The sequence below is a fragment of the Delphinus delphis genome, chromosome 10, assembly GCF_949987515.2.
Source record: "Delphinus delphis chromosome 10, mDelDel1.2, whole genome shotgun sequence".
In the NCBI taxonomy this organism is placed as follows: Eukaryota; Metazoa; Chordata; class Mammalia; order Artiodactyla; family Delphinidae; genus Delphinus; species Delphinus delphis.
Genome location: NC_082692.2, coordinates 102467803 through 102482774, shown reverse-complemented (window position 1 = coordinate 102482774; position 14972 = coordinate 102467803). Strand labels below are relative to the sequence as shown.

The 14972-nt window shown below is 65.5% G+C and overlaps 1 protein-coding gene across 1 annotated transcript in view; it reads left to right on the top strand.

Annotated features, from left to right (window-relative positions):
* EEFSEC (eukaryotic elongation factor, selenocysteine-tRNA specific) overlaps positions 1-14584 on the top strand; it is a 150967-nt gene extending 136383 nt beyond the window's left edge. The window contains exon 7 of the mRNA XM_060023162.1: positions 13154-14584. Within this exon, the coding sequence (XP_059879145.1) occupies positions 13154-13326 (173 nt within the window). The 3' untranslated portion in view covers positions 13327-14584. The remainder of the gene's footprint in view (positions 1-13153) is intronic.
* Positions 14585-14972: the final 388 nt, after the last annotated feature.

Genomic DNA, 14972 nt, shown 5'->3' with positions numbered 1-14972 from the left:
TTTAACCTGGGAAAACTTTGGCCGCACAGAAGAGACACCCCTGAAAGCAGCAAGATCAAACAGACGTGAATGTCCCCTCACATGCTCAGGCGTCTCTGTCTCTCTCTGTCTCTCTCTCAAACACTAGAATCCTGCAGACGACGCGAGAGCCCCACCGCTCTCCCACAGGTGACACCCCCTCCCCGTGCGTCCCTGTACTCTCCCTGCCTGAGGTTGTGTCCCTAACAGAGGTGGCGTTGCTGCGGTTTCAGTGGCTCCGTTTTTGGTCTCGCACTGACCCAGGGGTGCTAGAGCCCTTGCTGCTTCCGTTTCAGAACCTGCGCCCCCGGCGGGGTCCTAGTTGACTCACCTGACTGCTGTGTGTTGTCCCGCAGCCCGGGCAACTGTCACCTGTGTGAGCACGGGTGGGTGGTTTCCACGTCTCCCTGCTTCACAGCGTTTCCCCGGGTGGGCACCAGGAGGCCTGCTTGTCTCGTCCTGGAATGGAGTGAGGCCCTGCCCGCCTCTCCTCCACCCTCATCCCTCCAGCCCGCGCCTCCCCCATGGCCTGTCTCTCGCCACTCAAAGGATGCAGCCGTTGGGCTTTCAGAGCAGCTTGTCCTCGGCCTGGTTTCTTGGAGGCCCAGGGTCAGCCCTAAGTATCAGGCCTCTGCGGGAATCCTCCCCTGCGGAGCAGAGCCGGGGGTGAAGCGAAACCCCGGCGTTTAATCAGAAACTGGGCCCCTGGTATGCTCTGTCCGATTCTGCAGGCAGCCACTTCCCATCTGTAACTTGGAGTAAGGTCCCCAGGAGGTCGTGTCACAGTCTTGAGGCTGTCACGTTCCCTCAGGAGGGGGAGTGTGCGAGGACGGATGAGCAGGCATCTGGAAGCGCCTGCGTATGCCTTGTTCTGACGCCCCGCCCCTGCCCAGGGGCCCGTCTCTTCTGTGGTCCACGGCTGGAAATTGGCCCCTGGGCTGGGCCTTGCCCCCGGTGGTGGGTGATTTCTCTGAGGCAGGACGGGCGGCCCAGGGCCAGTGGGGACCTCGGAGGAGCCACCCGAGTCCGGCTCCTTCACACGCCACTCCCCGCCCTGTGCTGCGCGCTCGGCTCAGCTCGGACTGGGGACGCAGGGGCAGGAGAAGTTGCTGCTCCCTGCCCTTCCGGGCTCCGTACCTCCAGACAGGCCGGGAGCTGGGGAGGACGCGGGCAGGTGACAGGGAAGGCGCAGCTTCCTCGGTCTGGAGGAGCCCGGAGCACCTGTGAGGAAGCAGCATCGTGTGAGACCGGCCCGCGACTCACAGTCACCGGGGTGGCCGGGGGTGGGGGCAGGTGCGTGCAAACGCCCGGTGGGAGATGCAGCAGGAGAGGTCGGCGGGGCCTTTGTCCCCTACCTCAGGACAGGGGAAGCCACTAGAGCCAGGCTGAGCTTATGACTCTGCAGCCATTGCCTGGCTCACCTTAGGCAAGGCCCTTGCATGTCAGTTTTTTCTTCTAAAGCGGGGCTCCCGACACCCACTTCCCGGATTATGAAGAATAACAAACCTGGCAGTCTTTGGCCTTCCGGTGGCCCCTGGGGCTGCCAGAGGAGAGACATTGGAAGCTGCCTTCAAACTGCTGGACCTTGAGGTGACCCTCCTGGGAAAACGGGGTGCAACTTCCCCACCACACAGAGTCCACAGGAGGACCTGGGGCCTTGCCTGCCAAGGGCAGACACTGCAGCCGCCAGCAGGGCCCGCGGCACAGGAGGAGGGCGCGTGCCAAAGCTGAGGTGTGCAGGCTGGTCCCCGGTCGGAGTCCTCTCCCCGCAGCCCCAGGTCCACCTGAGAGCCCCGGGCCAGCGGGAGCTGCATGGGCCGTACATCTGTGCAGGTGTGTCTGAGCGTGTGTCCACGAATGTGTGCCCGTGCCCGCGAGTGTGAGTCTGTGCCCGTGAGTGCTTGTGTGTGTGTTGTGTTTTCACAGAAGGGGGGTGAGTGAGAGGCCAGCTTCCTGACAGGGCAGTTGTAAAACATTCATAAAACTTTTATTGGACTTGCTACCCTTCCAGATAAATATTTTTCGATTTTATGGGCTTGTTTTAGGGCCCTGAGCTTAATCATGGCTTTGTAGCCGCCTTTAAAAAAATTAAATATTGTTTTGGCAAAGGGAGCCCCCTCCCCCCACCCCACCAAAGGCAGCCGCTCTCTGAGCTCATAAATTCCTGCCGCTCTCAACTCCTGCCCTCTCTCCCTCCGTACCCTCACAGCCACACTAGGATGAACCTAGAAAACGAGGGAAGAGGGAGAGAGAAAAAATAACTGTTATTTTTTTTCCCGCTGCCGCCCCAGCCTAGCGCTGGAGGGGCGTCGGTCCAGCCCATAGCGTCCACAGGAGGAAGCCAGCGAGGGGTCCGATGGGGCCCCTGCTGCCTCCTGAGGGCCACTGCCTGTCGTGGAGACAGGGATGGGTTTGCATAGCCCCCAGCTCCTCCCCAGCTCCCTCCTGCCCCACGTGGGTCCTGAGCAAAACCCCCTCTCACGCCCGCCGCCCCAGGACTCAGCACATCACCCGTCGCTGTGCTGCACCCCCTGTGCTCATCCCTCTGTCCTTCACGTGTCGGTTGTGTGTGCCCTGGCAGAGGTAACCCGTACACGGCTGTGTCCCCACACCTAGAGCAGGGCCTGGTGCTGTCACGCGTGCCCGGTGGACACCCCAGCGGTGGCGATCGTGGTGTGATAATAAGTGGTTCATGCTGTGTAGACTTGCTTTGTGCTGGACACCGTCCTAAGCGTTGTGTCATGTTAACTCAACATGCGCGTTACGACAACCTTGTAGAGTGCATTGTACTGTTGCCCCATTTTTTGGATGAGGAGACAGGCACCGAGAGGCAGAACGCTCGCGTGAAGCCATACCGCTGATCCGTGCACAGCCGGGCTCTTGGCCGTTCCTGCTGATTCCTGCGGGGGACCAAGAGGGACAGCCTGTGCCCTTCCAGGCGCTGCAGCCTGGACCGAGCCCTGTCCGGTGGGCACAGCCAGCACTGGAGCCCGGCCCTGGGCCTGGGGGGCTGGGACAGGGGCTGAAGCTCAGATGCCTACCCTGCCGGGTCACCAACTCGGGTGCCTCCAGGGACGGGCGGGTGACAGAAATGAGTGGAGCCAACGGGCCCGGCACAGGCCACAGAGGAGCTGTCACGGCCGCCCCCCCACTGCCGCGGGGTGGGAACATGAGGGTAGGTCCTCTGGCTTTTCCGGACAAGCTAGTAATGCAGAACCGCGTGTCCGGCGTCCTGAACCTGAAGGTTGTGAGTCACTCATGTATTTCAGAAATGCCGTGGGCACAGAGACGTGTCCGCCAGGCCTAGCTAGGGAGGAAGCCTTCTCAGAGGAGGCGGCCCTGAACTCGGCCTTGAAGGGGGCGGGGGAGACGGCCTGGGGAAGGCTGTCCCAGGCGGAAGGAACGTTGGCTCTGCTCGGGAGGGCGCGCTCCTGCGGCCCAAAGCAGGGGGCTGGGGGGACACTGGGGGCTGGCGTGCGGGACGCCTGGACGCCTGAGGAGGCCGGGGTTCCCCCAAGGGGCGGCGGACGGAGTCCGATGGAGCCCCCAGAAGACCTCCTGGGCCGCCTTGGGAGGGGCAGGGGCAGAAGTGATTGGGGGGCCTGGCTTCAGGAGGAAGGGGTGACCCAGGGTGGAGAGGCAGAGACAGGCACGAAGACCAGGCCAGACCAGACACAGGAGCACGTCTGTGTGCTCAGAGCAGCGCATGGCGCTCACCCCCTGGTACGGGCAACGTGGGCCCCTGGCATTTAAGACCCCTCGAGCTTTACTGGAAAAAGCAGAGAGGAGGAAGCCTTGTTTCCAGGGCTGGGAAGGCAGGGCACGTCCACGGAGCCTGTCCGCTCCAGGCTCCCTGAGGCCGCTCGCCGCCTCTTCCAGGGAGGGGCTGCTCCCTGCTCGTGCGGCCCACTTCCCATCACGGACACTGGGATCTGGGGGCCGTCCCCAGGTGCCCAGTGGAGCTGCCTCTCCTGAGCCGGCGACCCACCCCTGGCTGACGGTGGTGCAGGGCCAGCCATCCTTGGGTACACGTGCTGTGATCCGCATGTGTCATACTGGTGCAGAGACAGCCACGGACACCAGCTCAGGTCCCCTGGCACTGTCCTCCCCACCCCGGGCCTAGGCCCCTGAGGGCAGAGAGACGCCTGGTTGGAGCTGCTCTGAGCTGAGGCTGGGCCCTCCTCAGACTCGGGGACAGGCTCCCCACATGTAGCATATGCCCTGCCCCCTAGCCGCAACGAGAGAGCTGAGCCACAGACAGACTAAATCCCGCCCAGGGCAGAGCCTGGGAGGGAGTTTTGGAAGGAGGGGGACACATGCCGGTGTGTGAGGGTCCACGCCAGCCTGTCAGCAGTTGCGGGGGGCAGTGCCGAGCCAGGCGGGTGCTCCGTCCCCATTGCGCCTTCAGGGAGCCCCGGGACAAGGACAGTGCACATTGCGGGGAGGGGAAGGAGCAGAATGCGGTGAGAATCGGGCGGTGATGCCGCCTGCAGCACCTGCTCTGTGCCTGGCCCTGCACTGCGGGCTGGGGACCCACGTGGCCACGTGGGCGTGAGGGCTGCCATGGAGGGAGCCGGCGCAGGGCTCTCCCGCTGGTACCTGCTGGACACATGGCAGACGGCTGTCGGACGGATGACGTAGCGATGCAGTAGCGTCGAGCCAGCCTCGGCGGCACGCTGGTGTTGGTGGGTCAGGGGGCAGTCAGCCCTCACACCTGCCTCCCCTGAGCCCGCCAGGCGCTTGCAGGCCCGGCTCTGCCTGTGAGGGGCTGTGCCTGCGCTCGCGGTCCCGCGTGCCCGTGCAGGGGGGGCAGCCGTGCTCGCCCCGGCTGCAGGCTGCAGGTCAGGGAGCGGTAAACTGCCGGAGCCTGCGGCTGTTGAAGCAAGAGTGTGGATGGGGACCAGAGGCTCGCCCCCCGCCCTTCCCTGTCACCGGAGAGGACCGCCAGCCCTGGCACCGCCGCTCCCAGCGCACTGGAAACGGGGCTGATATGTAATCACGCTGCCGCACACGGGCCCTGGGAGGCGACTGCTCCCCGGACCTTTGTGCCCCTTCGTGATTCTGGGTGAGGGCTTTTTTCCCGAGTCATAAAAAGGACATTTTTAATATGTGGAATTTTTTTTAAGAAAAGCACTATGAGGAAGACTTTTATTGTCCATAAGCTCTACGTTTTACACCAGTGATCTTGGTTTCTGCCCTCGGTACTTTAATTGAAGATTAACTGCTGCTAAAGAGTGTACGCATTCAGGGGGTGTTTGCAGTGTTAAAATTCAGCTTCCTCACTGTGGGGACAGTGTCCTTGGGGCCACCGGGACCCGTGCCCTCCCTCGCCAGCCTCCAGGGGAGGTCCGCGGAGGAGGCCCCGGCAGGAGGGGTGAGTCCTCGCAGTCCGTGGGGGCAGGTCGGGCGTCCAGGAGCAGCGTGGGCTCCTGAAGGCAGGGCCCTCACGTACCTTAGCCCCGAATCCCTCGTGCCGAGCCAGGAGGACGCCTCTGCTGAGAGCAGGCCGGTAAGGCCACCACGTCCGCACCGGGCTGTGGGCTCGGAGCTGCGTCCCCGAATCCTGAGGGCTTAGGTCACTTCTCTGCCGCTAGCCACGTGACCTTGGGTGAGTCCTTCACAGCCCCGGGCCTCAGCTTCCGCCTGTGGATGGTGGCACGGACGGCGCACCTGCAGGCTGCTCGTGAGAGGCGAGGCACGCAAAGTGCTTCTCTCCTCCTTCCTGGGCCGGGCTCTGGGATCCAGGCTCTGCCCTGGGAGAGCCTTGGTCGGTTAGGGGTGAGGTCGCGGGCCAGGCCCAGGCCCGGGTGCAGGGCCCTGGAGCTCAGCCCACTGCGTCTTGGCTGTGACCTCGCGCTCGCTGCTGACGACCTCGTGCCGGCCTCCTTGTGTGCAGAGTCCCCCCGGAACACGGCGTGAGGTCGAGGGCCCTGCTCTCCTGAGGCAGCGGGAGCAGTGCCTGCACGTGGTTGGGGCCCATGGACGTTAGCCGGGGTCGCTGTCGGGGTCCTCGTGACCGTGGAGAGCTGGCTGTGCCCATCCTCTGGCCGTCTGCGCCAGGTGTGCCTCACGGAAGATGGTCTCTGCCCTTCACACCCACCTGCCCCCCGCCCGCCGTGGAGTCCACCTTCAGCATCTGCAGGCAGTGTGCGAGGAGTCCCAGCAGTCCCGTTGAGACCCAGAGCACGGAGGCACTGCGGCCTCGTCCCTGGAAGTACCTGGAGACAGTCCCCATGGGGCCGGCCCACGCTGCCCGGGCAGGGCACCCCCAGTCGTTCCCCTGCCTTGTGCCCTTTCCTCCCCACCCCTGTGCCCCGCCCGGCCCTTCAGCTGCGTACCCAGCGAGAAGCAGCAGGGTGCTGGGCTGGCCAGGCCCGAGCCAGGCGGCAGAGGGCGTGGCTTTGTAAGGCCATGGGCCTGACTAGCTGTGTGACCTGGACAGTCACCTCCTGTGCCTGGAAAGGACATCTGGAGGCTTGCAGGAGACGCTGAACGCTCCTGGCTGGGCGGCGTGTCGAGGAGAGCGCCAGCTAAGTGGTTGCGGTGACGGTGGTGGCAGGGGCGACCTGGCCGGGCCCAGGCCCCGTGCTCCAGGCGGCCTTCCCCGCCCGGAGACTTGGTCAGACCTCAGCCCGAGGGCTAGCCGGAAGGGCTCCCCCTAGCACTGCCACTGAGGCAGGGCAGCGCCGGCCTTGGGTCGCGGTCAGCAGGGTCCCACCCTGCCCGGACAGCCCTCACTCCTGGGGCTCGTAGCCCATCCCCTGTGTGCAGTCGCCACCCCCGGGACCGTCTGCTCGCACCTGTCCAGCGTCCAGGTCCCCACGTGCCGAGGGGGCCAGCGCGTTCTGCCTCCCCCAGTGCCTGGCTCGGCTGTTAGCTGTGGGAGGGTGACGGGAGCCAGGCGGACAGGTGGGCGGCTCTGATTCCCGGGGCGTGGGCGCTGCCGGGGCCCTGCCCTGGCAGATGAGACAGGGCAGGTATGCCAGGTGGCCAGGGTCCCCCTTCCTGGAAATGCTGGCATGGCTGCAGGCTGCACCCCGTCTCCTGGGCACACAGGTTCTGGACGTGGGACAGTGTAGAGGGCCTCAGTGGTCCTGGAGGAGGGAGGCCTGGAAGGCTTCAGAGGAGCCAGAGCCATACGCTAAGCTCCGCTGAGACACGAGCAGGGGTGGGGTTTGCCAGGTGGACGGGCCTCGTGGACACCTCAGGCTGAGGGGGCACCAGTGCAGAGCCAGGGCGGGGCGGGGGCGCGTGGGTGAGTGAGGAAGCACGGGGTGTGCCGGAGGCGCTTGGCGAGGGCCTGGTTAGAGGAATTTGGACACCTGCCTGAGGAGCGGCTGGAGGTTTCTGAGCCGAGAGGGATGATCAGGTCTTTGTTCTGGAAGGATCTCTGGCAGCCGACCCAAGGCCAGATCAGAAGAGAGAGCTGGCAAGAGGGCCTGGAGGCTCCTGCCAGGAGGCCAGTGCAGGGCCTGCTCCTGCGGGGCCTGTGGGGTGCCGAGGCAGGGGTCCTGGGGGATGCCGCGCCCCGGGAGCAGCCCTGGGTGAGAGGTGGTGAGCCCTGGCTGCCCCGAGCACCCGCCCCAGGGGCCCCCCGCCCCCCAGCCACCTGAGGGGGTGTGGCCCCAGCCCGAGGAGCAGTGGGAGCCGACGCTGGGCGGCATGGGGCTCGTCACAACCCCCAGCAGCCCCGCACCAGCTGCACCCCTTCCAAGTGACAAGGGATGCTCCTGTGCCCGGGCCGTCACCCTGTAGGTGAGCCTCTGATTCTCAAGACCAAGTCATTTCCTATTTCAGAATCGCTTTGTTTCTTGCCTTAAAACAAAATCCTTCCTTCCACACAACGCCCTGGTTTTCACTCCCCGCACGCCCCCAGTCTCCAAAGCCTTGGCTGCCTTATAATTTCAATTTACATGGTGTGGGAAAGATTTCTGCAAAGGGCCCTTTTTTGTTTTTGAAGAATTCATCATTGCTGCTAAGAAGCTTAATATAAATTAAAGGAGGAATTAAGCAACATTAAGACATCAAAATGGGGGTGCGGGCGCCCACCGCCTCGTCTCCGCCCATCAAAGGGGCCGCGTGGAGCCCGTGGAGTGTGCGCTGAAGGCCTCAGACGGGGCCAGCTCCAAGGAAGGGCCTGTCTGTCGCCCGCCTCTCCTAATTCCCTTTGTTGCGGGGACAGCGGAGCACACGTCTGATAAAAACTTAATCACCTTATCTTTTTAAAGCAAATTGCATCTCTGTTTACATATGGGATCCATAGCAGGAAGAGAAAGGAGGGAAAACCAGGCAGCTGTCCCCCCCAAGCCAGCCACGCTCCCGGCTCCCGAGGATGAGCGCGAAAAACCAGGCCTGCAAAGCCACGGCAGGGGTTCCAAAGCTGCCGTCACCCCAGAAGACCCCAAAGTTCAGGAGGGTCAGCAGGAAGGGAGCCGACCGGCGCCCCGGCTGCCCGAGCGGCCGGTCCTTCTCTGCCCCAGCGGCCAGTCCTCGCGCCAGCTCTGGTCGCCAGCCCGGCTCTCCCTCACCCGCTAGGCCTGCCCCGTACCACACTCGCCTCTGGGCGTGTCGCTGAAAACCAGGCTGCCTGTCCTCCTCGGGCCTCTCCGCCGTGCCGGCTCCATCGGAGCCAAGCTCAGCCCAGGCCCAGTTCGAGGGACCTCAGCCACACTGCCCCCAGGGCGGGCATCCAGTCCAGAGTCGGCTGTGGCTGAATTCAAGGCCCTTCCCGACCATCCAGCCCCCAGCCCAGCTGCTGGCTGTGCCCCTCTGTGCCCCTCAGCCACCCGTCATCCCCGGGATGCTGACCCCCCAAAGGGCCCCCCTGTGCCCCGGCTCCCTCCCCGCCCTGCATTTCTGCTCTCTCCAAGGCTGCCTGCTGCGGGAGGGGGCGTGCTGGAATGGCGGGAGCTGGCACAGCTCTGAGGGGCCACCGCGGGGGCCAGTGACCCCGAGCTGCCTGCAGGGCTCGGTTCCCCCTGGAGGGTGCAAGCCGCCCACCAGCGTGGAGGCCGCTCTTCCAGTCGGGCCCCAGCATGAAAGCGAGGCCAGCAGTTGGGGGCAATCTGCCGGCTTTGATGGCCGTGTCAGGGCGGCACCCACGGCCAGGGCTTGGGAAACAGCGCGCTGCCCGCATTCTTCCTTGATTACCCGAGCCCCAGCCAGGGCCCAGCAGCCTCCAGCCCATTGTGCCTTTGTGTGGAGCTGGCGCTCGGTGAGAAAGGCCAGCCCGGCCCTGGGAGAGTGTCCCCAAGGGAAGCCACGGGTAGCAGCGTCACCCCCAGGGTCACGCCAGCCCTCCCCACCACATCCCGGGGTCTGGGCTGGTCGGGGGGTGGAGCGGGGCCGCTGGGCTCCAAGAATCCTGAGGGTTAGGGAGAAAAAGCAGGGACGCCTGTGAGCCCCGTGGGATCACGGGGACAGCGTGAACTTGAAACCTGCAGCAACTCTACCCTCATGCCCACCCCACCAGGCTCCAGGTCACGTGGGGCGGGGGCCTGCTCTCTAGACCCAGCTTCTGGGCCGCAGGCATGCAGACGAGTTTTTCTGGTCCTGGAGGCACAGCTCTGCTGGTGGGTTTCCCTTCCTCGCCCTGCACACCCACTCGAGACCCCACTCATTCTCTGCGTCTTCGTCCAGCAAATCCTCCCTGTACCCGCAGGCCAGGCCCTGTGCCTGGGCCCTAACTCCCACACAGGCCGCTGGGGAGCAGACACAAAGCAAAACTCCTGCGAAATGGGGCTCCAGCAGTGATCCCGCCAGCCAGGGCAGGGGCGGGGAAGCCTTCCCGTGGGGCAGTGGCTGAGTAGGAGTTGGCCAGACAGAGAGGGCCGGGGAGAGTGTTCCAGGTAAACGGAGCGGGTTCAGAGGCTCTGCTTTATGTCTGCTGGCTGGAGCAGGGAGCCCGTGATGTGGCAGAGTATACAGGGAGGCACCCGCTGGGTGACACTCAGGACCTTGGATGCCAAGCAAGAGGAGAGACTCTGTCCCGTGGGTGGAACCAAGCCGGGACAGCCACACGTGCCTCAGCGCGGCCCCTCCGCCCCTGGGGGTGGGACTAGGGAGAAGACCAGCACAGTGGTCCCCCGGGGCAGCGCCACGGAGGCCTCCTGTGCGGGGCCGGGCGGCAGGGATGCAGAGCAGGGATGCTTGCTGCAACGGCGGCGGCAGAATCCGCGGCCTCCCTGGGGGCGAGCAAGGGCCTGAGACCCTCCCTGTCTGGGCTCCCACGGGCCCAGCCCACGCGGTGCCTCGTGGACACGGTTAGCCCAGAGCCCCGGCCCTGCAGCCCCACCAGCACGTGGCCATATGTGCTCTCTGTTCTCGAGCACCATGCCCACCCCACCCAGGACTTGGCGCTCAGGCTCTCTGCCTGCAGACCCTCACCCGGCATCTCCATGTGGCCGGCCCCTGATCTCCAGCCCCAGGTCCCCCCGGTCCCGCCCCGGTTCTTCCTGGAGAAGCTAGCCCTCGGCGTTATTTCCCTGGTGGCCCTGGTGGCTGTCTGCCTACCTTGCTGCCTCGTTTACTGCCTGTCCCTTCTCGGGCCAAAGTCTGGCGGGCAGGCCCACCATCGTCTCCCAGGCCTGGAGAATTCTGTGAAGGTTTTCAGGCAATGACCACCCGACACCCTGACCTGCCCTCGCTTCACACCACTTGCCGCTTGGCTGAGGGGAAAGGCCACCACACAACAAGGTGGCCCCCAGTGGTATCGCCACGCATCCCCACAGCCTGGCTGCCCCAGCAGACGGTCTCCGCTGGTCGGCATTCAGGCCACCCCACAACGGAGCAGAGGGAAACAAGGCGGCCATCTCAGAAAAACAATTAAATGGCCTCGTCCTCGCCAGCGCCAGATAGATTTTCCAGCTCTGCCTGCTTTGGGCCGCGCGAGGTATGCGCTCTGTGTAACGAGAGCCATCGCGGGCGAGATGGACCGCCGATTGGGCCACGCCTGTCTCCCCAGCCCGGCGCAGACGCCGGGGAGCCCCGCGCCTCTTCAGCCATCAGACCTCCTGGCACCAGAGGGGGACGGGCTGCCCGTGCATTTGTCAGGGTCTGGTGCCAGCCGCCTCCTTGCAGAAGGAAGGCCGGGGAGTCAGACATACCTGCAGGACTGGCACTGGCCTGAGGGCTGCCCCGGGGCCTTTCCCACGCCCCACGCCCGACCCCAGCGGCGGGCGTGGGGCCTTCGATCTGACACCAGGCTGCCCAGCAGGAGGGAGGCTCCCCTTGGCCCCAGCATCCTGGAGCCCCGTCCGCCGAGAGCCCCGCCTCCCCAGGGAACGCAGGCTTTGAGGTGGGCGGTGGAGAGGGAGACCAAGTCCCTCATGCAGCGAGCAGGGCCGTCCCCGCTGACTCTGCGGTTGTCCCTTGAGCCAGCCTCCTGGTCACCTTTCTAAACATCCAGCAGCTGCAGGGCAATACCCAGTGCTCTTCCGGGCTTGCTTCCTCTGCAGAGCCGTTGTCCAGAGCCCGTTTCGGGTGGACACCCCGAGCGATGGGCTGGGTGGCGGCAGCCCACATTTGCGACCAGATGTGGACCAGAGTTCAAATCCTGGCTCTTCCCAGCTGACTGTGGGGCCTCACATGAGGCATCGCCCTCCTCAGGGCTCCGTTCTCCTCAAGTGCGTGGAGGGCCCGGGGGACGGGACGGCCAGGATCCTCCCTGCACTGAAGCGCGACGTGAGCTTCCGCTGGCCACTCTTCTTGAGAGCAAGCCAGCGCCCAGGCGAGACTGGGCCCGGGAGGACACCCCTCACATGACGGCAAAGGCACAGTAGGTGCACCGGGTGTGCAGGGGGCGGTCCACCGCCTCGTGCCCATCCCAACTTCCCACCGGCTCCGGACGCCCAGCCGTTAGGTCTCCTGGCCAGTGGAGCCTCTGTGTGTGGATTAGAAGTGAGTGCCCTCTCTGGGGACACAGCGGCCTGCCAGGACCCTCGTTTGGTGAGCGGGTGTGGGCTGGTGCCCCTCACTAGGGTGTGGAGTCTGCACACCACCTGGTCCATCCAGGCTCACCCTCACCCCAGCCCTGCCAGCCTGCTCCCAGCAGGGTTGTGGGACTCACAGAGGGGGAGCGGCTTGTTCTGGGGTGCCCGCTGGTGCAGAGCTAGTCTGGGGCCTGGCCAGAGCCTCGGCCCATATGCTCGGGGTAACCAAGTAGCCTCACCCTGGCCGGCAGCCCACGGAGAGACTGCCTCGTGCTGCCCCCAAGCAGACGCCTCGTAAAGACAAGCCCCAGAGAAAGGGCACCGCAGCCTGGTGTTGGACGCGGGGAAGGGCGTCCCAGGCAGGAGGAACAGCATAGACAGAGGGGGGCCCGGGGACGGCCGTGGGTTCCTCAAGGCTGCCGGGAAAGCACGAAAGCAGTGGACGATGGGGCTGGAAGGGTCGGGTGGGCGTTAGGGTGTCAGCAGGAAGCAGATTTCCGCTCGGTCGTTCGGCTGGAGGGAGTGGACAGAGGGTCTGTACCGAGGCGTGGGTGCTGAAAGGAGCCAGTGAGCCGTGGGGGCCGCTCCACCCCCGCCCGGGGTTAGGGGGACAGCGTCTGCCAGCGCCCAGGGAGGAGGACCCCAACAGGAGCTCTGGCCAGAGAGTGGGACCGTCGCCCCACTTCTCCCTCCCTCCGCCCTCCGATCCACTGAGGTCCTTTGGCAGAACCGTGGTGCCGTCTGCAGAGGTCACCACCCGGGCACACAGCAGGGCGGGGAGAGCATCTCCAGGGGCTGTTGGAGAGTGCCGAGCCCGGGGGGGCCTCAAGTGCCAAGTCTCGGGGTTGAGACTTAGGATGAATGTGCCGGGAACGGCGGGGCCGCTTAGAGCACCGAGGGCGGGGCGGCCCACAGGGGCCTGAGTGCTGGGTGGGTGGGCGGGCAGGGGACCGGGAGAGCCAGGTGGGAGCCATGCTGAGCTCCAAGCCAGCCGGGCTGGTGGCGTGGACCAGTGCGGCGAGGGGCCCGGAATGCTGGTTGGGGAGGCAGGGGGGCGAGCCCAAGGTGGCACTGGGGTCCCGGCTCCGCCACAGAGGGTGTAGGGCGTTGCTGAGTCGTGGGGCACGATGGAGCTGGGCCAGCACACGTGCCGTCTATGGTGGCGGGTGGCAGAGTGACAGGCTCTCCCTCTGTGCCTCACGCAGGTGGCCTCAGCCCCGAGTCCAAGAAGATCTTGACACCCACCCTCAAGAAGCGGGGCCGCGCCGGCCGAGGGGAGGAGGCCGGGCAGCCAGAGCCCGTCCAGCACGTGGCTCTCAGTTTGTCTTTCAAGCGCTACGTCTTCGACACCCACAAGCGCATGGTCCAGTCTCCCTGAGTGCCCGCCGGCCGCCCCAGGGCACCTTGCCCAGGCCCGGGGGCCACAGGGCCACATGTGCCTCCACCTCCAGGCTCTCCCCGGAGCCCCCGCAACCCCCGCCAGGGGACAGCACCGTGCAGGAATGGGCTTCGGCTCCACAGCTGGTGGCCGGTGTCCCCCAGGCTGCCCGGCTGGCGGCCAGCGCTTGGCAGTCGCCAATAAATGCCCCGTGGTGCCGCCCGTTCCGCTGGTCTCTGTGATTTCCTGGGGTCCCCCCACCCTCCCAGATCTGTTCCCAAGGGCGATGTCGGGAATTGCCAGGGCTCCTGCCGAGAGCAGGGCTAGGGGAGGGACCCGTTGGGCTGAGGGGGTCCACAAAGTGTCAGGCCCTTAGGTCAGGCTCGGTGGCCCCTCGGGTCTCCTGGGCCTTGAGAGAGTCCGGGAGTCCTTGGGCAGCCGAGTCCAGGAAGGGCGCCCAGGGGTGTCTGGGAGCAGCGGGTGCCAGGCCAGTGCTTCGGGGCAGAAGGCAGGCTGGGGGGTTTGGCCCTGCATCCCAACACCAGGCGTCCCCAGGCCTTGTGCCTGCAGCCGGGCCTCTCTCGAGCCCAGCAAGCCCCGCCCTGGCTCCTCTGCCCCCTGTGCCTCAAGGCACCCCACCCTGCAGCCCGACCTGGCCCTACTCAGAAAAGGGTGAGGTGGCAGAGCTGACGGGCTGAGCGGGTATCAGAGCTTTTAAAGACATCTGCAGGATGAACACACGTTCCAGAGTCCCTTTATCTGGCCTCCAGGTGGACGCAGAGGCCTCCCTTTTACCCTGGTGATCGGTGTATTATGCTTTAATTTGCAACAATGGCATTAAAAATATTAACAGGGATGGCTCGTAATCAGATGACTTGGGCCTGGTAAGCCCTGGAGCCAAGGGCCCCGGGCAGAGAAGGATGCTGTGGACCCGCCGGGCCTGTGCGTGGTGGCCGTGCTGGGCAGCGGGCAGGCCCAATCCAGCGCCAGCATGGGTGCCGGCAACAGTGGTGGCAGCCACCCCACGGCAGCCCTCACAGGGTCCCAGACGTCAGGCCAGGCAGCCGTCAGGGCGACAGCTGCGGGCTAGGTGGGCAGGGACAGTCCGGGCCTGGCCGCCATCCCCCCGGAGCTGGGAATGGGGCGGGGGCAGCTGACGCTGCTGCGGCACCGTCAGGAAGCTCCCCTGGGAACCGTCCCCGACACCCCACCATGCGCCAGGCTCCGGGCCCCACTCTCGTTTAGCCCCACCCCTGCCCTGCACCCCATCTCACCAGGGAGGCGGTACCACCTGGCTGAGGCCACCGTAGGTCACAGGGTGGGCTCCCAGCAAGGACTTCAGGCAGAGGCCCCGCGCCCAGCCCAGTCCAGTCCAAGGGGAGCAGGAAGGGCCTTCACGAGCACCTGCTGGTACCAGGCCCCGGGCTGGCCGCTCCCATGGGTACTCGGCCCTTTGGAGGGGACGCTGGCAGGGCTGGGGCCTCCCGGGACTCACCCCTCAGACGAGGAAACCTTCCTTCGTCGTCCTCAGTGCGTGGGGAGCTAGGTGGGCACCACTGGGACCTCCAGCCAGGCCAAGTCCTCCCCGACTGAGGGCTGTGAGGGTGACCTCTCCCTCCAGGCCCCCTCGGGGTGGCCCTGCCCTG